Below are 22,155 nucleotides of genomic sequence, written 5' to 3' on the forward strand. Positions count from 1 at the left end.
CTGTTGCTGCCATCACACAGCTCCACTGGCTTGCTGTGACTCCTGGGGTGTCCGATGCAATACCAATTGCTATAATGTATCGCAAGGTCTTTCTTTAACACTGGTATTGGACAGGTAGTTGGTATTGAACAATCCCTAAAGACCAGGTAGCAGGACTGAAAAAGTTGCATTGGTGCAACCCTAGTCAAGCATCTGAGGTGGTAAGGATCCTGACATGCTTTTGTTACCATGATAACCTATGATAAATCCTTAGTGGAAAGCTTCAAATGCCCTCTTCATCGGACCTTGTTAATTCAGGATTCAGGGGTTTGTAGTTCATGCCCTGCTTTCTCCTTATTCACTATTAGCGTAGTATTCCTGACATTCACAGGGAGGTTGTGCTCCTGGCACGAGTTCTCCAGGTGAGTCACATGTTATCCCAGAATACAATAAGGTTCACCAAGACTGCATCATTAATCAGTAAACTATATGAAGGGGTAGTAATCCGATAAGGCCAGAACATCTTGTGTTTACAGGAAATACAGCAGTGGGATCAGGTCACATCCCTGTGGGGCACATGTGTTGATGGTGTGGAGGAATGAGGTATTGTTCCCGACCAGCACCACAAGTCAGGAAGTTGAAGATTAATCACAAATAGTGGATGTGCAGTTGGGCCAGGGAGTTTGAATTAGGTGGTTTATTGCATCTTCCAATGATCTGTTAGAGCAGCAGGTCCAGGGTCGGGGTTAGCCTCTCAAGGCACTGAGTTAACACGGAGGTTAGAGCAACTAGCCATTTGTCTATTACACAGCTTGGATGAGGTTCCTTCGGCAACAGGAACAATGTTTGACGATTTGAAGTAATGGACTGCATTAGGAAGAGGTTAAAGGACACCATGAACACCATTACTATTTAGCCTTGATGTGCCTTCTCTTTTCTGTGGTGTTTGATGAACTAACATACTTTTCCCTTCCGAAATGAAACATTGCTTGATGGCGCTTGCAGTGTTGAACAATAGATCTAAACAGCTACTGTATGTAAAACCAGCATCTGGGACATGAATAATAAGACTTTAACAAATTATTTCCCAAGAATCTGGGCTAAAAATATATGGTAATGGATATAAATGCATGAAGTAAGATTACGAAGAAGTAGACCATTCCATTTTAGTTCATTTGTACCTCATTGCTACCTTGGATTGCAATGTCCAACATCTGCAGCATAGGGCAATATCTATCTTCATCTGTAAGAATCATTAATAATGGTTTGGCTTTAAAGCATTCTTTCAAACTTATTTGAAGAGAAGCATTGACTAAGGTAACAGGCTTAACTTACAATTGCCAAAATATTTAGGTTATGATTGATGTTCAGTCCTTCTAAAGCAGGGGTGTCAAACTCAAGGCCCGCGGGCCAAATCCGGCCCGTAAGAGCTTGCAAAGAATAGGAAAAGTTGGTTACATGCTGCTTTACAGAAGCATGTTGTCCATAAACTACATGTCCTACAATGCATCTCATTCATTGATTATTTGCCCTAGACTTCTGCTTTCAGACGTAGATAATTATGAAGTTATTACCCTATCCGATAATAATCCAATGCAGAGGCAATAATGTAATATATTTCATGATTTATATATATTATATATTTATATATGTATATATATATAGTCTTAACCGGTCCTTTGAGTGCAACCTTAATGCTAATGTGGCCCTCGATGAAATTGAGTTTGACACCCCTGTTCTAAAGGATACTCCCCGTCAGCCAAGTGTTTTTAGCTGCTATATCTCACATTTTTCCTAAAACTGTAATATACAGTATGAACCATTGATTACAAGGTGTGTGCCCAATTAAATTGAGAAGAACGTATATTTAGATGTGTTTCATGCTAAATACATGTCACATTTTAATTACGCAGGCATTTATTTTAAACTTTAGGCAGGTGAATACCACAAAACATTTTGTGTTACATTTTTCTAAATCTGGCTATACTCAATATTTATCAGTAATATATATCTTTGAATTCCCCAGAATCTTATTACCATAGCATTACAGCCAGTAGAAAAAAGAAGCAGACAGTGTACTTTACAGATGATTGATTTCAAATGTCCAGACAGCAGCCAGTTTACTACAAACACTGTTGGACATCTGTTATATATTTGTTTAAGATGTTCTGTGGTAATGCCAGAACACAGTGTACAAAGAAAATATTTTTCAGTAAAACTGTTGCTGCATATACGTAGACCTTCAAGATGACATGCAACTGACAGCTCTCTGATCATGTACTGCTACACTTACTGTACTTAGACTAACATCTGAACAATAACAGAATAAGCTGTTCAGATACTATGCTCTTGGTAAAGCATTTACTGTTTTTTAATGGAGACAATGAAGACGGGTGGGTTGCAGCAAATAACTGACAGCTCTTCATGATACGTTTGTAGATAATGTTCAGTAGATATTCAGTATACATCATTACATATGGCAGTAATTGTAAATGTAATGGTATACACTGGAAATTACAGTATTATATCTCTTAGCCAAAAATAAACCAAAACAGTTTAAGCTGAAGCTGAAGCTGCTGTGAGAGGTGGGGTCCATAAACTGGAGAGCAATAGTCTATTAGGATTTAATAAGCAAACAGAGTCAATAATTAAGGTTTTGTACTTAATTTTTCTGCTGCTCTTTTTCTATGTGAACAGAAATATGGTATTTAGTGTGATATAATAACTGGACTTGCGTGTTTTCCTGGCCTTTTGTAAATGCTTATATAATTAGCTGTGCCGTAACCCTGAACTGGAAAAATGTCATGTATGTCAGAAAAGGTTGTTGTGGACCTTAGAGAGTATGGTCTCATCCATAGATTCAAGTTCCTTTTTTTTGACATTTCACAAGTATTTCTGTATATTTGAAAGTGATAGTCCTCAACTGAACAGTGGACTCAGCCTTGATATATGGTGCGAGCGCTAAGGCTGCCATAATAAGAATGAAAGAAGGCTAAACTTCTATGTTTAGTGTTGGATGGTCGTGTGTCTGAGATGCAGGTTCCCACCCGGCTCTGCATCACTTCATACCGAACTTAGAGTTTTAGAAGAGTGAATTCATGGATATACTCAGTGATAGATCTTTAAGCCTCTCAAACGAGGCAGCCTTCTCCCACCTACAACAGCCTCATACGTGTGAGATACTGCAGAGGTTCCTAGAGGTCTCTTTGTCAAAATGCTTACACTCTTTGTGTAGTTAAGTGCTAAAAGACACAAGACTGCAATAGTGTGGCACTGTACGCATGTTCTGCATCACACATTTGCATTGCATTTTTAAAAAGAATGTTTTGAGTGAATGTTTTTCCCATTTGGACTGGTTTCTTTGGGTTTTTCTACATTTTAAAATCAAAGAATAATTGGGCCAGGGCACAAAAAAGCAATACTCTTGTAATAATAGCACACCAGCCTATGAAATATGTTTTGGTTTATTTGTGAAAATGGCTGTTATGTGGATTTTGGTAAATGTGAAAAAATGTTGGTTCATCCACAGAATGTTTTCCCAAATAAGGCATAACATACAAAACATGCTGAGGCAGCGGCCATTATAAAATCAGTTGGCATGGCAGCCTATTCGATTTCAAACACTTAAACCCTTTGATTATCACATTATTGAAAACCTGGATAGACTGACTGACAGTCAATGTTTGGCACCCATACCAGGCTAAATAGTTTCAGCGTTTTTCTGTTGTGATTTATGTCCCCAAGTCCCCTTTTGGGGGCAGAACTTACATAAAGAATACGCTACGGAGACCACCCGCCTCTGAAAATATACAGATGGATCGTCATTTACAGAAATGAGAGCTCAACAATTATCTTTAGCAACGGAGGAGGCATAACTGCAATTGGTCCCCAATAGATTATTGGTCCCTAATATATTATTTATTCCTTTTCTGAGGACCAAGATGGTCCTGACAGTTGCCCTCTGCATTGTCTCAGAAAGATCATGGCATAAGAGCTGCAAAAAATTCCAACCAGGCTTGTGGGCTAGCATAGCTATTTTGAAGATTATGTAAGCAATTGCTAAGGCTTGTTAGGCCTATGTTTGTGAGATCTTTGTATGTTTTGCAGCGTATTGTGTCGTTTTTTTTTTTTTAAACCACCGACAGTGACTCCTGTCATCCATTCTCCTAACCTGGGCCTTACGCTTTGTGTCTTGAGAGGAAAGCAATCAACTTGTACTCCCTTGGGTGCTTACAGTGGCTACACCCCATCAAACAAGCCATTTACTCCTGTACTTATAAACAGGATAATTTGTTGTACATCTGCTCTCTATAATTGAGGTCGAGGTCAAACTAAAATATCTCAGCAACCACTGGATGTATTGCCATAAACATTTGTTAAGATATCCATCATGGCTGGTGGATGAGTATTATTGAATTTGGTGAGCCCCAGACTTTACTCGTAGCATCGCAATGAGGTTAAAAGCTTTGTTTTTTTAAGTAAAATGTGTGTAAAAAATAAAAATGTTGGATTGGATGAATTTCCATGTATGTACCATTGTTAATTTCGGCATGTATTTTAGATGTAGTCTTTAGCAAAGAGAGAGCGAGAGAGAGTGACAGAGAAAGATGGTTAGGTTAGAAAAGGTTCGAAAAATAAAGAGAGATTCTTCTAAAGTTTTCACTTTTGAATCTTTTCCTGTTTCGTCATCAATATTGCATTTTAATATTGTTCTCGTTGTGTAAGAAAATTACTTTTTTGGTTAAAAAAAAGGTTTCATGTTAGCATTAAAGCATTTTTTATTGTAAGCATGTTGAGTACAGCCCTAATGAGTCGCTAGTCGGACTAGATTTGTACAGTATGCCTCAAACATGCCTGTTTGTCCCCTGATTGTGTGTTTTTGGTGAAATCTGCTCCAACTCGTTCCACAAACATACTATGAAAAGCTATTTTGAAAAGTATAAATAATATAAGGTCGTACAGTGGCAATGAATCCATTCCGACCCTCACGCGTACAACCAAACACAGACACAGTTTGCACAGACAAACATGCTGACATAACGGCTGAGTTTTTACTTCCAATTTACCATTAATATGACTCATGTTTTAAATAGCCTGGATCTCATAAGGGGTCGACATTTTTTCTCAAAGGTCAACTGTAATGTCTGTACTTCTATATGCTGCTTTTGCATGCTACATCTTATAGTGATGAGTTTTCTGATCCATGAGTTGTTCCTTGATCTTCACACACAAAGACTTCCAGATGGTGCAGCAGCAGTTTCACACTCCCACCTGTGAGACTTTCTCTTTTCCTCAGTCAACACTCACACAGATGTGTAATACGCTACATTCAAAAGGACATGTGTTTCCTTTTAAAGAAACATGAACAACACTGTCAGGAGTCTTGCATCATATTTTTCAGGTCACACACTGAAGACGACTGCCATTCATTTTGTATTTTTGCATAATTAACCACCAATTTTCTATGTGAAAATCTGCCACATTCATAGCTGTTGCAGTAGCATTACTAGGTGTTTGACCCACACCTGAAGGGTTGGAGGCTAGATGGTGATCTAGCTTGGGGAGGGGACCTGGGGCTAGATCCTTATTTAAAGGGGACCTATCATGCAAAATGCACTTTTGTACGTCTTTTATACATGAATATGTGTCCCCGGTGTTCCAGGGAACTCACCAAGTGTCAGAAAACACAACCCTCTCTATTTTCCTCCATACCCAAATCTCTAAAAACGGGGCTGCAACGGATCTGATAAAAACTGATCCAGATTTGAACACGTTACTGACGTCAGGACGGTGGCGCTACGGCTATTGGGCCAACTCTCCACCTATCAGGGGAATGTGGGGTTGGGCCACGGCCGGCCATTGCCGCTCGAAAGCGCTGGAGACGCTGTAGTACATATGCCAGGCCTGTAAGTGGCACTGTAGTCTGCCACAAAAGCAGCGAAGAAGACTTCCCGCGCATGGTTGCCCTTCTGTTTATTCTCCGCTGTGGCTCTTTTTCTCCCTCCCCGAGGCAAGCGTTTGCTCCTGCTGCTGTAATTCAATGCAATTCCTCCCCGTCGAGGCAAGCACTGTAATTCTCTCTGGTTAGTCCACCAGCAGATGACAAACACCCACCTCTCCGCCTCTTCCAAGGAACGAGGGGACCGTGCGGCAGAGTTTCAGTTAGGTTTTTTTCCGCCGGTCAAGATGTCCGTTAAAGTTTCAATCTTCCGGACAAAATTAGAAAAGGGCCGGTCAAAGGTCTTCTTTGTTATTTATTGAGCTTTAAAACAAATGAATAACGACTCTATATAATAATATAATAAAACACGGAGGACGGAGATCTCCCCCCTCTTCTGACAGCCCAGCAGCTGTTCAGAGCACGCTCCCCTCTCCTGCAGGGGGGCGTGGTCAGCTGCAGCTCACAGAATCAGCCCCCTGCAAAAACAGTGCTGGAAAGAGAGCAAATGGAGCGAAATGAGGCATGGCTAAAATGCAGGATCTGTTTGGTATTCTGAAAAAAAAACTATATTTATATACTTTATATAGGTATGGTCCTACAATATATTGTTCAAATATAGCATGATAGGTGTCCTTTAAGGTGGAGCGATGAAGCATCAATAGGAAATACTGAAATGACAGCTAAAAGCATACCAGAAGAGAACAGACTGATTACTGAATTTAACAAGATGATTGGTTCACTGATGTCAGGGTGGAAGCGGATAAGTTGAAGTAAAGAAGTAAAAAAACAAGCTAAACCCCATGACAGCCGGTTGGTTTGACGTTGCAGGATGTTTATAAAAAGAAAGAAAGCTCTACCGGAGTAGAGTATTGCCATATGCAACAACATAATTATAGTATTAAAGGTCCCTTGTCATGGCCATTTCTACTGATCATATTTCCATTGTTGAGGTCTACTAGAATAGATTTAAATTGTGCAATTTTCCAAAATCACATTGGTTTCTCATACAGCATCTCTGTATAGCATGTGTATTCAGCAGGTATTCACTCTCTGTCCTAAACGGCTTGTTGGAGCTCCTGCCCCCCCCCCCCTCCCTGTGAGCCCAGTGTGCTCTGATTGGTCGGGACGTTGAGAGGCTCGTTGAGAGGCTCGTTGAGAGGCTCGTTGCTGCTCGCCGCTGCTGCGAACTGCTGCAAGGAGGGGACAGGTTTCCGGGTCGGCGATACAGCGAGAACAAGCTAAACTCATCTTGAGCACACACAAACACTCACAGCCGAAGTAAAAACAATAAGTGTGGCTTGATATGGAGTAAGAAAAAGGTTTATAACGCTGTGAGAATGGGTCTGCGGAGAGCATTTCTCCGCAATCCCAACTCGTCTATTACCAGCGTTCAGGGAGCTCAATGCAAGTCAATGGGGACTCCCTGTTAGTTAGCCAAGGGATCCTGGTGTGTGAGATGCTACGCGGATTGGTCCATTTGGGCCAATCCGGTCATTTGTTGATGATTTGGGTATCCACACGTCACAGAACCCAGGAAGCAAACAATGGAAAATGAGAAATCTCCAACGAGGCATTCTGGGGCAGCATAGACAGGTCTTTTCCGTGTTAGAGTTTTACTCGCTACAGGGTGTACTTTGAGGGTTTGTGACTCTGACCGTTTACATGCATAACAACCTTCATAACACACAAGGGGACGGGTAATAACCGGAAAAGCATGACATGGGCCCTTTAATAAAGAATGTCAGGCAATTTTCAAAATATTCTAGTTTGACTGAATTGGCGGTTGAGTTAATCGCACTGGAAGTTTGACACGTGTCTGTGGTTTACCAGGACGTTTTAACATAAGGTAAATTATAAAGTGCAAAAAAACAAGTCTTCAGTGGAAATAGAAGATAATTTGTTATTAGTTCAAATGCGAAAACCGCAAGCAACCTCTTGCTAATAATGAAAACGAAAAGGCAACGTCTGAATGGTCATATGACCTCTGTTGAGGATCAGTAGTAAAGGCAGTAAAATAATATGACATCGTTAAAACCTTTAAGAAGAGGATGGGGTATTTGCTGTCAATGTTTTATTACCCTGTTACTACTAGACTTCAGAGGTACCGGGAGACATGTTTACCCAAGAATGGTAATGTCAGTTGGTTGGTCCTCCACTTTGGTCCAGACTGAAATATCTCAATAGATCATTGGATGGATTTGCTTTCCAAATGTCATTCTCCTGGTTGAGATTAAAAATTATATATCTCAGGGAATAAGTTTTGTAAATGAATAGAATAAAACCCATATTATTACCTATAATTCCTGGCAATAAAATGTTCAGGAAAATTGATATGACACGAGACCATAGACGTTTATATTGTGGTTTTGTTCTTAGTTTTAGAACTGTTACACCTGTAGTACTTTAACTGTATTATTTTTACACACATGGTTGGGACATCCCTGAAAGGGCAATGTGAAAAGAGTATAAAATGACTGGTAATGCAGTTCATCTCATTATTTGTTCTGGTTTCCGTAGGCCTGTTTCTGCTATCGCCTGTTATGATGGCCCCAACACCAGCCAGCATGTGCACAGCCTTGAAGACACTCAACGGTAGCCTCAGCAACAGGCGGCGGTACATGGTGAGAGAGTGATGACACATTTGCAAGCATGTCTCAGTCAATATGGAGGCAAGCTAGCTAATTTCACCCTCAAATAAACACATGATTTGGTTTATTCTAGAGGTAATCTTTTAGAACCTTTCTCTACTTCTAATTTGAGGTTCTTTTGTAATGTATGTCCCCAGACAAAAAGATAACAATAATTAATGATAACGATTAGACATTTTCCACAAAAAGGGAAACCTTGGTTTTCTGTATCAATAAACCTTAAAAGGGGCACTTCAGAAACATTGGGCTCATGCAAGAGACACATTTCTAAAGTACGGGTTGCAGAGATAGCTTTAGTTTTAGTCCTTCCATACAGGTTCCAAAAACACTTGTACCTTTAATTCCCATAATGCAACTCGAAAGCATATTTTGTATACCTACTCTGACTTGTAAATGGCCATGTCTTAAAAATCATTCTTTGCACAGGTCTCTTTTTAGAAATGAAGTCAAAGCCCAAGTTAATCATAACCAAAGGACATCAGTATGATTTACCTTGACAAAGGTTGAGTAGAGCAGCAAAGCACATTATAGAACTGTTATCACAAGCTGAGAAGTACACCAAGTTACAAATAAACTGGTGTGTAACTTTGGTTGAGCTTAATCATTCTAAGTTTATGACTGCCCTTACGACAATTAGACCACTAAATGAATCAGTACTGTCCCTTTATCCATCATGCACAATATCTTGGATGCTGTCTGACATACTTTTAGCAACATTCTCATTAATGATTTTCCACCACAAACCACAAGTTTATATGTGTAAATCTGCTAACTCCAAACATAAATGTAACAACCAAATTCCTGAAAGACAAACAAAGTTTACAGCTCTCTGATTGATGAAAGACACATGCTAATGAATCTCTCCTTTTCCATGTATTACAGAAGCACAACTTCCCCATCAAATACACCATCAGGGTCCATTATGAGGAAGTCTTCAAACTGTCAAACATTAACAGAATGGTAAAAGTCACAATTCTTGTTCTTGATTCAGTGACTTATTTTATTTTCCTGGCAGAGGACTTGGCTCAGGAGATTCCTCAGATGATGCTTGCCATGTGTCTTACAAGCCAACATGTCAACCTACTCTGTTTTTCAAGGATTCTTCCAATACTTTACCTATTCTCTCCCGCTGTCCCAATTAAATATTTTCCCCTAAATCTTTTCTAAGAAAATTAAATTAAACTTGGCTGCCACTAAGATGTGTTTGTTTACTCCCGTAAAGTAGTTTGTTGAACATTAACTGTTCCATCTAGAGACATTAAGTCTTTCAAATAAAGATCAGCAGCCAATAAAAGGGGAATAAGATGAAACATATACAAAAAAGAGTACTACATTTAAGTGCTGAATCTATAAGACCTTTTGTGTTTTATATATTGCGCTTGCAGGAATTTACACAGTATTTCACTTTCAACCTGGCATATGATTTTGACTTCCCTATTGTAGATATGTGTCCAAAAATCTCCTTAACTGAAAAATGTGTATGTTCCTGTAAGTGTCTGACCTTGACTGTGCTGACTTGATAGTTGTTTTCACATTACTCTTCTGAAAGGGGAGACATATACCCCTGAAGGGCAAGATATATCAAAACTTTGTGCCGTTAAGCTTTTTGCATTTCTCCTGTAAGAAACTACTTATTACTAACTAATTACAATTCAGTGTATCATCAAAATGATTTTGGATTATCTTCAGTTAAAATTGTTACATAATTATGTTTAACATGATTCTTACACTTCTCTCCTCTGCTGGTCCATCAGAGGTTACATGTGGAGGGATTGGATGAGCTAGTTCTCCAGAGGTTGTGGTTCCAGGTCAACCGAGGCGTTTTAAAAAAGGTAGGAATATTGTCTCCTTAAAGATGCAATTTGTTAAATTTGTGCCGGGAAACACAGCAGATCTCACATCTCTTTACTGCCAACTTTTCCATTTCAATCAAAGTTTAGAATTGAGAAGACAGTTGAATCCGATGTATGCTGCCTTTCAGTTTATTGTCTTAAAATAAACACGTTTATATTTTTTTCAGATCATCCGGGTTATGCCAGAGAGACATCCTTCACGTCAATACACCACTGAGTTGGAAAGGCGCTTCAGGGATGCAGAAGGCGTGTTTGTACAGTCACATCCGGCTGAGGTAAGCCAGAGTTCATGAATGTGTACCACAGCTGTACCTCTTCAAACGAAGCAATTAAGTCAGTAAGTGAATTTCCCTCAGACTATAAGATATTTGACAGGAGATGGTTGTCACATTGATCCTATTTATCAATACTGGGAATGAATGTGATCATTCAATCATTGGGGAATTAAATGTGGCTTCTATTTATGGTACAACAAGATTTCAGTTAAGCTGAATTAAGTAAATTCTTTGATCTGACAGGAAAGTGCATATGAAAGACATCTTGAAATATTCTTTTGGAATAGGTCCTGGGACTGTTCACTATATTTGGTGAATGGTCCATGTACTCATTCCAAGAGAAATCCTGTAATAAATGTAGTTTCCCTTGAATGCTGACAGTTCTGTCCTGGTGTTTTATCAACATCGGTTATTCCATGTCCTCTTTGACCTCACACTTTGGACTTGGATGTTTCGATAATTAAAATGAATGCATACCGTTGTCCTTTAACAGTCATTTTCCACATACTCAGTATCTTCTGTTGAAGTACATAGTTGGGTCTAACGGACTTTCATTCAAACAAATTCAGGGAAAATACAAAGTACCTCGCTCACAATTCCTCCGATTTTTGCAGTTAAGAAACTTCATTAAGTCTAACAAGCTAACATTGGAGAACATTGGCTCTTTGTAATAGAGAAAACACTGAGACAATCTGAGAACAATCTTTCTACCAAGAGAAAACAGGAAATGTAACATGAGGAAGACATTAATGTGGAGACGAGGTCGCAGACTTGTGCAAGGATACATTCTGACTCATACAAATTGAAACACTAGCTCTTACAGTTCACACTTAAACTGAATTGAGCAAACTGAATACTATGCATTCAGAAATGTCCTTGTGTTGATGCAAGAGATCTAAGGGATCCTTTCTGCCTATGCTATAGTGTTGTTTAAAACGTACCCTTTACTGGGAGGAAATATGTTCCCTTATTACATTAAGCTTAGAAAGCAATTATGTACCTACTCCACATCGCTGTCACTTTAAATATTGCCGATTGCTATCGTAAGAGATACAGTTATCTGGTATTTATGGCCGCAATGTTTATTTATTGTTGAAGTCATCTGCCATTACTAATATGCTGTATAAAGTGAATTTTCTTTGTTTGGGGTAAACTAGCCCAGGAAGTGACCCATACCATGTAATGCTGATTCAATGTCCCCATTGCTAGCAAACATATTAATACTTATTGACTTAAGTATTTGTTCATTCTTACCCTAACCCTAATCCTGTCCTAGAGTTTCCCACGTACTTATAATAAGCATACAAATAGTACTGATTGTAAACCCTGCTGGAGAAAACAAATCCAGGGGGGTGGTAATATACTGTAAAAAATGTAATGTGAACGAAATAAGTGAAATACAAAAAGACTGTAAGGGTCAGAGGATATTTGACTGGAGTTGGTTGTCACATTGATTTTATTTATCAATATTGAGAATGAATGCAATCATTCAATCATTGGTAATTGAATTCAGCTTCTATTTACCGTCCACCAAAAGTTCAGTGAAAATGAATGCAACACACTCTTTGATCTTGTTGACCAATCTGTGCAGGTATTTTATCTAAAGTCTATTTTTCCATTACGATTCTTGTGTCCTCTTGAAACTCTGTGTTAAACACTGTTGGCCCAGTGGTAGCAGTTGTAAAAAAACTCTTCCTGGACAACTTTCTTTATGGCAGACATGGAAGGTTTCTCATTTCTTTAATTCCCCTCCTCGACTCCCCTCCTCGACTCCCCTCCTCGACTCCCCTCCTCGACTCCTATCCTCGTGTCTTAGTCCCGCCTACAGGAGATGCGAGCAGAGGAGTCGAGGAGGGGAACCGAGGAGAGAGGAGGGGAAGCAGCAGGCGTTTAGAGAAATGAGAAATCCTCTCCTCTGAGCGGTCATTTTAAAGAGACGTCCATTAATGATGACAGGAGGCACAGCACTCTGTCTGATGGACAGATGTGTTCATGACGACTTATATATTTACTTTTAATTCATTCACAATAACAGGCTACAGATGCAGACATATATACACAAACACACACACACACACACATATATATGTATATAAATATATACAATTTCAGATTCAAACAAGTATGAGAGCACTCTCATAATAACGTAACACAATCAGAGACTGGATATATCCCCCCCCCCTCCGGCCGTGCGTCACGACTCTTTGAAACATCACTGTTCCCGGAAATACATCCGCGGAGGAGCCACGGAGGAACCATCAGTGTATCCTCGATTATAGCTCCTCCAGAGAGCCTCCTCGATGCTCGATCCTCAATGTGCATTTAGAGAAATGAGATGTCCTTCAACATGGCGCGCTGAAATCCATTTCCGGGTCACTACCGGAGGACCGAGGATTCGAGGAGTCGAGGAGGGGGAATAAGAGAATTGAGAAACCTTCATGGACTCGTGGACAAGTTACTTGAATGCATACCGTTGTCCTATATCAGTCATCTTCCACATGCCCTATGGCCTCTGTTGAAGTAGACAGTGAGTCTAAAGTCAGCAGACAGTCAGGCTGGACTCACAGACAGATCACGGACAGTTACTTAATTCTGAATGTTTACCAATTAGGGAACTCAGATGATTTAGGATAAAGGGAAACAATGCAAGTAACTTATACGAATGATGTCACAATAATGAACGCCTTCATTTACTGAGCTCACTGAAATCCTCAAATGTGTATGTTTATAACAGCTGGACATAGATACACATTGTCTTGATAATGACAATTAGTGTGACTGTGCGACCAAAAAAAAGGACTATCAAATTGAACACAAGTACAAACAACCAAAAACAACCCAACACTAACCCTAATTGAGGTCCTACCTGTGGGTGGATGTAAGGTGTAGGGACTCATTGAGTATTTATACAGTCTATGGTTTGGACTAGGGAGCCTCCATGTGGTTTTATAATCCCCATAAGCAATTTATAACACTCTGAACCAAGGTTACTTTTAGAAAACATACGCATAACGTGATTATGCAACATGGCCATTTTTCCCCATATAATTTTCCCTTTCTGTGTGAAAGTATTAATGACAAAAGCAATACGTCAAAGAAATGTGTTGCTATGTGAGTTCAAATGAAGAAAACACCCAAGTGTGTTGTAGCCTCAGAGCTGATGGGTCACAAGTTCTGCATCTATGCTTTGAAATGGCCATAAAAGCATCTAGAGACTTTCTCACACTGCTGTTGATTACTTTCTTAAGAGGTATTGGATGGATACATACTTCAAATGAAGCTACTGACTCACGCTTCTGTCTCTGTGTGCCCAGGTGTTCCAGCAGGAGCTTCCAGAGTCTATCCAGGACACTTGGGATCATTTAACAGAAGAGCCTAGCAGAGTGCCTGAGTCCAGTTGGAGATCTGCTTCCCCGAAGTCTCTCCTGGACAACCTCTGCCACACCATGCACTGCCTCTTCAGTGAGTGCTTTGACAGCACAGAAACAAAGCGGGACTGTGAGTATTTTAAAGAAAACCCTCCAGTGGCACAGGATGTAACCAAGAAAAAAAATTAAAAACATGCTATGTTCCTAATTAGAGAGAAACACAAGCAGCACAAGAACAATTAAAAGAAAAGACAAACCAAACTTCCCTACAGGACATGGTATTATGTTAGATACCTGATGTCAATGATGTAGGGCCTATGTCAATGGCCGCCTCTCACCACGTTATTCAACTACATCCCCAGCTCCTGCCCCCATTTTGTTTTAATAGTTCCACCATCTTTTTTTGTTGATGAGCTTTGTTTATTGCTTTTTCACAGACAGTAATTTCGTAGCGTTTCTCTGCATAGGCAAAGAAAGTCCCCCAATTATTTTGAAACTTCTTGGGAGAGGCTTCCAACGTTTATCGTAGTTTTTCAAGCCATAAATAAACAACGTTTTTTCAACATCATCTCATTAGTACTAGAGGTCTAGCCAATAATGTCAGTAGAGTTATCAGCTCCACTGGGAGCCTCGGCAAAAGGCAACTGAAGAATGTCGAAAGAGCAGTAATGGCATTAGTTTGGATAAGTGTCCCAGTTACCTCCGTTAGAGTATTGCAAATCATAGGCCACTAGTTACGCAGACATGGACACGACCAAACCATACTGTATGCACTCATTTGTTGTTGTTAGATGGCATTTTTCACAATTTGGGTGAATATTGTCATAATTCGCACAAGGCCTGCCATTATGAGTGTGATGAACAACTTTGCATTGGATCTTAATTTTATTTTTTTTGGTTTACTGCTGTTTCTGAATGCCAAGGCTGTTGGTATGACTCTGGTTGTGAGTTTGGAAAGCTCCAAACGTCCTTCACTCTGTCAGAGGGGCCCCCCAGATCTTGCATTACTCAAATTGAAACGGCATGACAAAACTTAAACTTGAAGGACACATGATATTTGTTAGAAGGAAACCAGAATGTCTAGGTAGTAATGTGCTACAATAATGCTATGCATGGATCTTCACAAGATGATATTCAGTCAAAGGTGACTGAAGTGTTCCTGGAAGAGAGGTCCCAACATGAGACTCCATTAATCATAACACAGAGCTTCAGTGTTGTGGGTCTCATGTGGGCTTTATTCCAGTCTATTACAGTACACACCTGGAAGAAGATTTTAATAAGACAGTAAACATTTAAAGCATTAAAACCTTTCAATTCTATCTTTTCCATTGTGGTCCATTTCCAAATATTGAATGGCAGTGTGCATGAATCACATAGTCTGTTAGCAGCATGCTGCAGTAGCACACACACCACTATAGCAGCCAACACTTCAGCACATTTTCAGTTGTAAATGACATAGTTATGAGCAGCACGACGGTAAGAAAATATCTGATTCATTATTTGTTGTAAGCAATGCAGATAAAAACCTGTTGCTTCTCCGGTATTAACCCAGTGAAAATGTACAGTCTTTTCAGCATTTCTGTTCAGTTACAATGTGATCTCTGTCTAGTATATTGAAAAGGTAAAACATGTCAATATCACAAAAGGCTTAAAATCTACATAATAACCTGCATTTATCATAATTCCCAATCAGAATCAAGTTTTTACAAAACGTTTTTACCGGATATCCTCATGGCGTGGTCTACTTTCAGTAACATGTGTTCACTGTGCTTTTGACCCTCCATATGAGGCTCATAGTCACGGGTTAAACTGCGTTCGTGACTTTCACAGAGACTTAAGTCACTGCATCTCTACACACATCACCGCCAAACGTGAGAATTACATGACACTTAAACTAATTACCAAATAAAGTTACGTTTCGTGTGTGACTTTACAGGGAAGACCTTAATATCTTAGGTGACGTGACAGGACTAACATGACAGGGCTTACAAGTGTTCTGTATTACATATGGGGTGTATGTACTTTTTGAGTGTTAGTCTAGAGCAGCGGTTTTCAAAGTGTGAGGCGCGCCTCCCTGGGGGGGCGCCAGAGAGCTTCAGGGGAGGCGCAGCATGAGAAAAAAAAGTAACGAGAACAAGATGAGTAAAGTGTCACTTGCACACTTTTGGCTGTCTGTGGAGACCGAGTTCCCCCACCTCGCCAAAAAGGTTGTAAAAGTGCTCATACCCTTCACCTCCACCTACCGGTGTGAGTGCGGGTTTTCCGCATTGACTTTGATCAAAAGCAAGTACCGGTCAAGGCTGCAGCCAGAGGCTGATCTGCGTTTATTCCTGTCTACATTGCATCCCCGCCAGAGTCCTGCACGGGTCTGATTTTCAAGACCCGCTCACGCCCCGCACCTGCAACGTGCAATACCGAACCCGCCCCGCCACCCGCACATATTGCCAATTAGTTCCGCAAACCGACCCGACCCGTCGGCACAAGATCCGCAAACCGACCCGAACCCGCATATCCTAGGAGCACTGAAAACATGCAATTATTAACACACGCAGTTGCGTATTTGGCTCAAAAAGCGTGGGATGTTGGTTATTTTCTCCATGACACCAAAAGCCTCCCAGACGTTGGATTTCGCTCTTGAGGAAGAGTTATTTACAATGCTGTATTCTCCGCTAGAGCTTCACCTCAGCCATTTCGAATGTGGCGCGCTCAGCAGCAGATTGATGCGGTGCAGAGGTTATGATTATGCGCGGTCCCGCGGGGAGAGGTCTGAGGAAACTTACCACCCGCGAATCACTTTTTTTGCGGGTCACCCGTCGGGTACCGACCCAATGCAGGACTCTGATCCCCGCAGGACTCTGATCCCCGCAGGACTCTGATCCCCGCATCACCCGCATGTGCGCATCAAAGACGCAGACTCATTGTTCCCAGCACTAAAGTAGGGGTGAGTGTAATAAGGAGGCAAAGTTGATGTTCAGTGTGTTGCCGGGAGCATATAAGGATTCATCCACGATGTTGAAAATGTAAAAAATGTTTAAAACACATATTTAAAACATAAAGATAAAAAGGTTTTAAAAAGTTATTTTTAATGTTTTTAGGAGGTGATGCTACTCAGCCAATCAAATCGGTGCAGTCAGTGAGTCAGCACGATAGATTCAAACACACAGAGACGAGACAAGAAGAGAGAAACAGTTGGAGTAACTTCAAATGGCGTGCTCAAAAAAGAGAAAGGTAGACAGCGAAAACAGAGCATTTAATGACATTTGCTCTTATTGGACCTCTTTGAAATGCAATTGAATACCCCTGCATTATAGCAACAACAACAATAATAATAATAATAATAATGATAGCAATAATAATTGGGAGGGGGGGGCGCGGCTGTTCTCATGTTCTCTGAGGGGAGGCTCACCTTCCCAGACTTTGAAAACCCCTGGTCTAGAGGAACCATGGGGGGAGTGTTCTCAAGTACATTTCGTCACATACAGATGTAGTAACAAAATTACTTATGGTCATGTTTAGGCAACAAAACTACTTGGTTAGATTAAAGGTGGGGTAGGTACGTTTGAGAAACCGGCTCGAGATACACTTTTTGTTATATTCCATGGAATGCTCTTAACATCCCGATAGCAATGAATATCTTAAGTGCTTTGACAAGAAATCCATAAAGAAATGTCATCTGTGGAAGCCGTAGTACTGTAAAAAGCACGACCAATCATTTTAGCCGGCCCGGCTAAAATAACTGGATGGCCTACCTGCCTGTCAGCCTTCCATCTGTGCACAAACTTATCTCGTGCCCTCATTGGTCATGTGCGCGTTCGTGTGTGTTGGAGGAGCTCTGTAAGGAAGTGGCAGATTTTTTCCGGCTGTGTATTTTCAAATTCTAGCGCACTCGAGCTGGTTTCTCCAAAATTACCTACCCCACCTTTAAGGAAGTAATCATGGTCTGGGTTAAGATGCGGATATTTTATACAAATGTAATTTTGACAATGTGAATCCGTCAATGTTGATTGATGATTTCACATGTGACAAGAACAGGGTGGAAATTCAGTGTTGGGTTGACCCACACAACCTCCTACTGTACATCACTCCCGGATTTGCTCTGAGCGTCTAATATGAACAAAAGCAAGATATGCGTTGCGATTATGAAGTAAAGCTGTAACTACTTTGTATCTGACTCCTCAAAAAGGTGAAACCTGAGAGTAAAGTGGGGCTGAAGGTAATTATCTCTTAGTAGTCCCAAGGCTCATATCCACATGGAACAGTTTCATTAGGAGCCAGTAGCACATGTGGTAGTAGAAATGGAAGAATATCCATGAAAATAAATAAAGTTTATCTTGTCTACTTTTCAGATTGCAGTGTTTCCCATTGGAAAAAAGGCAAGAAGAAAAATGTACGCCCTCGAAGCTGAGAAGGGGCCAGCGGGATGCAATGTTGATACCGATAAAGGGTTGGTGTCATTATCTCCGTTTCAGCGATAGAGAGAAGAGTGAAAGGACAATCCACACGGAAACAAGAGAGCTCAGTCCTGATTTGTGAACATCAATAATTATTTCCTAAATATACCGAACAGAGCTAAGATTGTATTTATGATAATAAGGTATGATCAATGGCTCTATCACGCAAAGAAGACTCATATTGTAGGTACAGCAGCAGCATTTATGGTGATTTCATGAGCATAATGGACTTTCTGCTAAAATGAAATTACACTTATTTAGGAGAAATTCTCCAACTTTTAGATTTTCCAATTCTGTCACACATGAAGTTTAAATATTTGTCTCTTGATGGCAGCTCAGATTGATTATTTGTTCTTGAGAGATTTGTTCATATATGGACTGAACTGATCATCGATTGGATGTCACTGTGGCTTTAGGAAAACTCTCCCCAAAAAGCCTGTGATGTGCTCCGGTGGACCTGAATGGTTCGGATCAGAGATCAACATTGGAATGTTATCATATCGAGAAACATCTGCAGACTTTGTACCATATCTGACTCTTCCACACATCAATGAGCTGGAGCCCGAGCAATTGACATGAACTGACTTAAGACCTACTGGCAAACTGTGCAAAGCTTGAAGAGTGACCATTAGCATTTTTAAATGTGAATTAATATCATCGTTTCACTATTTCACTTTGTTCTGACTTTAACATTTGGGCCAACATCGATCTTTTTTTATATAAATACCTTTGAGGTATCTGACCATTCAGATTTGGCTCCCCTTCAAAGTTCACATGCAGGCTCATCAGAAAATATATATTATGATACAATCTTTCCCAGGCTCATTTTTCTCACAAGCCACCCAGAGCCGAATAAGCTTTTTCAGGAGGGGATCTTAAAGACAGGCGCTAAAGCGTTCCAGACAGAGGTTATTGCAGGTATATTCAGAAAGGCAGTATGATTACAATTAATGTACTTTTAAAAAACTAAAGCATGTAAACATTTTCTAGTAGAAACCCAACATATTTATACAAACCTGGAAATTAGCTTTATATGTATCCTTTAATAGATACATAATCTAAAAATAACTACATTGGAGAATTTGGTGAACATGTGCCATTTAATTATTTGAATTTCATCAGGCTTTTAGGGTCTTTACAGTTGCTCCTCTCAGATGTTTAGCTCTGAACATGCTAGAAGTGAAGTCTGATATTGAATGACCTGATTCTTGACTTCTAGATTCATAGACTCCAAGATTTTACTTCAAAGCAAATCAGTATCTCTTATCATTGATGTTCTGTCTTAGATAACCTCAGGTTGTGTCAGCTTTCCAGTTGTTAGGCTATATTGTGGATTTTCTTAATTAAATTCACAGTTTTTAAGTTTTGAGCAATGAACACATTAGAAGAATTAGGGCTGTACCCAATAGTTTAAAGCTTCGTAGCTTCATTCATAATGTTGCCATTCAATTCCTAAATCGCTGAATACTGTGCAGTTTTTATTTTGTGCATGTCTAATAATTCTATTTAATGTATTTATGTACAATTGCTTTTAAATATAAGGCTACACTATTATTATTATTATTATTATTATTATTATTATTATTATTATTATTATTATTATTATTATTATTATTATTATTATCATACTATTCCTATTTATGAATGATATGCTGGTGGTGGCTGCAATGAACTGTTTCCAATGCATGTGGTCCAATAATTCTAGAGCGTTCAATAGCGTCCAATAGTCTAAATATATTGAAAAGAGCTTGAATAACTGTATTTCAATATTGTACTTCAAATCCTTACATGTTGGTGTTCAACGTTTTAGGTAATAATATTAATTGCGTTTAGAAAAATGTTCTCCAGCTTGCAAAGGAAGGAAAACACCTGGATAAACAGGGTGGTCTAGCAGCACAATAAATTACATGAACTACTCCGCAATAAGTTAAACATTCTTTGTGACGGATATTCAAAGCCTCACTTAAAAACTCCAATAAATAAAAAATAAATGTCATTCGGTACAGCCCTAATAGAGATAATTATTTAGTTGAATACACACCAACCTATAAAGAATAATACTTATTTATGGAAGAAACCTATAAATGAAGACATACAGTAATGCTTTGGGCAAAATAAGGACACTGTAGGCCCTCTGGGAGTCTTTTAATCGACTGAGGCAAAGATTAAGATTATTTGTGTTCCACTTCAGGTAGTGGTGACTTTTATCTTGATGCTCCTTTTTCACAGATCCTGACTTGCTGGTTTAGTCAGTTTACAGTGTAACACTTCCTTCTGCCTTCAATACGTTATGTTTATTATGACAGCATAAAAAAAATCAAATAGAACAATTGCTCTTAATAAGTAGTAGTTGAGTTGAGTAATCAATTTTCCGTTTAAAATTAAATGGTAATAGATATAGAGTAATTCATAAATAACTCAAATAAATGGCATTTACCCTACACCATTTAAAAAAGTAATATGGTGTTTCACTTATAAACTTCAGGTATCTGTCCCATAGAACTTAGTGACCCCTTATGACTGCACCAAGTATCTATTTATGAAAGCTTACTATAAGAAGGTAATAGCTTCAGTTTAAGAGTTTACTTACTTTAAGAGTTAAGGATGATGTTATATAGAAAGCAAAGTGTTGAGATTGGGTCTGAAAGGAGCTCTATTCAGGAGAGCTTTAATGATGTAATGAATGAATGATAATCATTGGTGTATTGTTCTAAATGCAGCGTATATTTGTATTACACTTAATCCTATATAACTGTACGGTTGTCTTTTTGTTACCATAAGAGCATTTTATGTGTGTATTCAAAGATCCCTTATTGTGAATATAAAGTTATATTTTCCCCAAACTGACTGGCAACAGCAGAGAGATGATAACTGCAAACATGTGGATGGGTGTTCTTTAAAAACTGACTTTTTTATATGCAAGATATTGAATTTATTTATTTTTTTGAAATGTATAATGCTATGTGTCAATACTTCAATGAAAGAAATACAAATTAAATAGCTATTTTTTATCAACTAACCCTGTGTCTAGTGTCCAGTTATTATTGATGTGTCTTTCATTACGCTGCCATTATTATTCTGACTTGTCCAATTGTTTTGCATAATAAAGTGCAGCTACTTGCAATCTTGTGTTGCTAATATTATTTTCTTAAACATAGAGGAATCACTAAAGACCGCCTACATATCTTTAGCAGTTTTGATGTCTCTCTGTTTTGTGATCATGTTGTATTACTTTGTAGTTTGTTCTAGAATTGTTGTGCTTATTTTTATGTTTTTGGTCGTTGAGAGTTTATTTTTGGTCTCTTTGGAGCTGTTTTGCATCTCTTTGTTGTCTTTGTTTGCTCGAAAAGTCTGTTCTTGTTTCTTTGAGGTCAGTCTTACAATCCTCTTCCGGTCAGGATGTGTCACTTTGAGTGACATTTTGTTGGTGAAGGTTGAGAAGGTGCCCTGACACTTTTGGGTCCCTGGGCCTGCTCCAGGTAAGCCTGTTAAGTAAGCCTTTTCCCGCGGTGTGCCCTCTGCCCCTCAGTGGTCCCTGTACCTGCGCCTGGAGGGCAGGAGGTGCGGCGTGGAGTCTGTTCTGTTGAGGTGTCAATTCATCTGATGACTCTTGTTTAGCTCTGCAATGTTGGGTGTGGGG

General features: G+C 39.5%; 1 protein-coding gene across 1 annotated transcript in view; it reads left to right on the plus strand.

Annotated features, from left to right (window-relative positions):
• il34 (interleukin 34) overlaps positions 1–21,534 on the plus strand; it is a 35,969-nt gene extending 14,435 nt beyond the window's left edge. The window contains exons 3-8 of the mRNA XM_034141923.1: positions 8,438–8,541; positions 9,451–9,528; positions 10,323–10,400; positions 10,589–10,696; positions 14,011–14,194; positions 18,411–21,534. Coding sequence (XP_033997814.1) covers positions 8,438–8,541; positions 9,451–9,528; positions 10,323–10,400; positions 10,589–10,696; positions 14,011–14,194; positions 18,411–18,469 — 611 coding nt within the window. The 3' untranslated portion in view covers positions 18,470–21,534. The remainder of the gene's footprint in view (positions 1–8,437; positions 8,542–9,450; positions 9,529–10,322; positions 10,401–10,588; positions 10,697–14,010; positions 14,195–18,410) is intronic.
• The last annotated feature ends 621 nt before the right edge of the window (positions 21,535–22,155 follow it).

The sequence above is a fragment of the Trematomus bernacchii genome, unplaced genomic scaffold (genome assembly GCF_902827165.1).
Source record: "Trematomus bernacchii unplaced genomic scaffold, fTreBer1.1, whole genome shotgun sequence".
Classification (NCBI taxonomy): domain Eukaryota; kingdom Metazoa; phylum Chordata; class Actinopteri; order Perciformes; family Nototheniidae; genus Trematomus; species Trematomus bernacchii.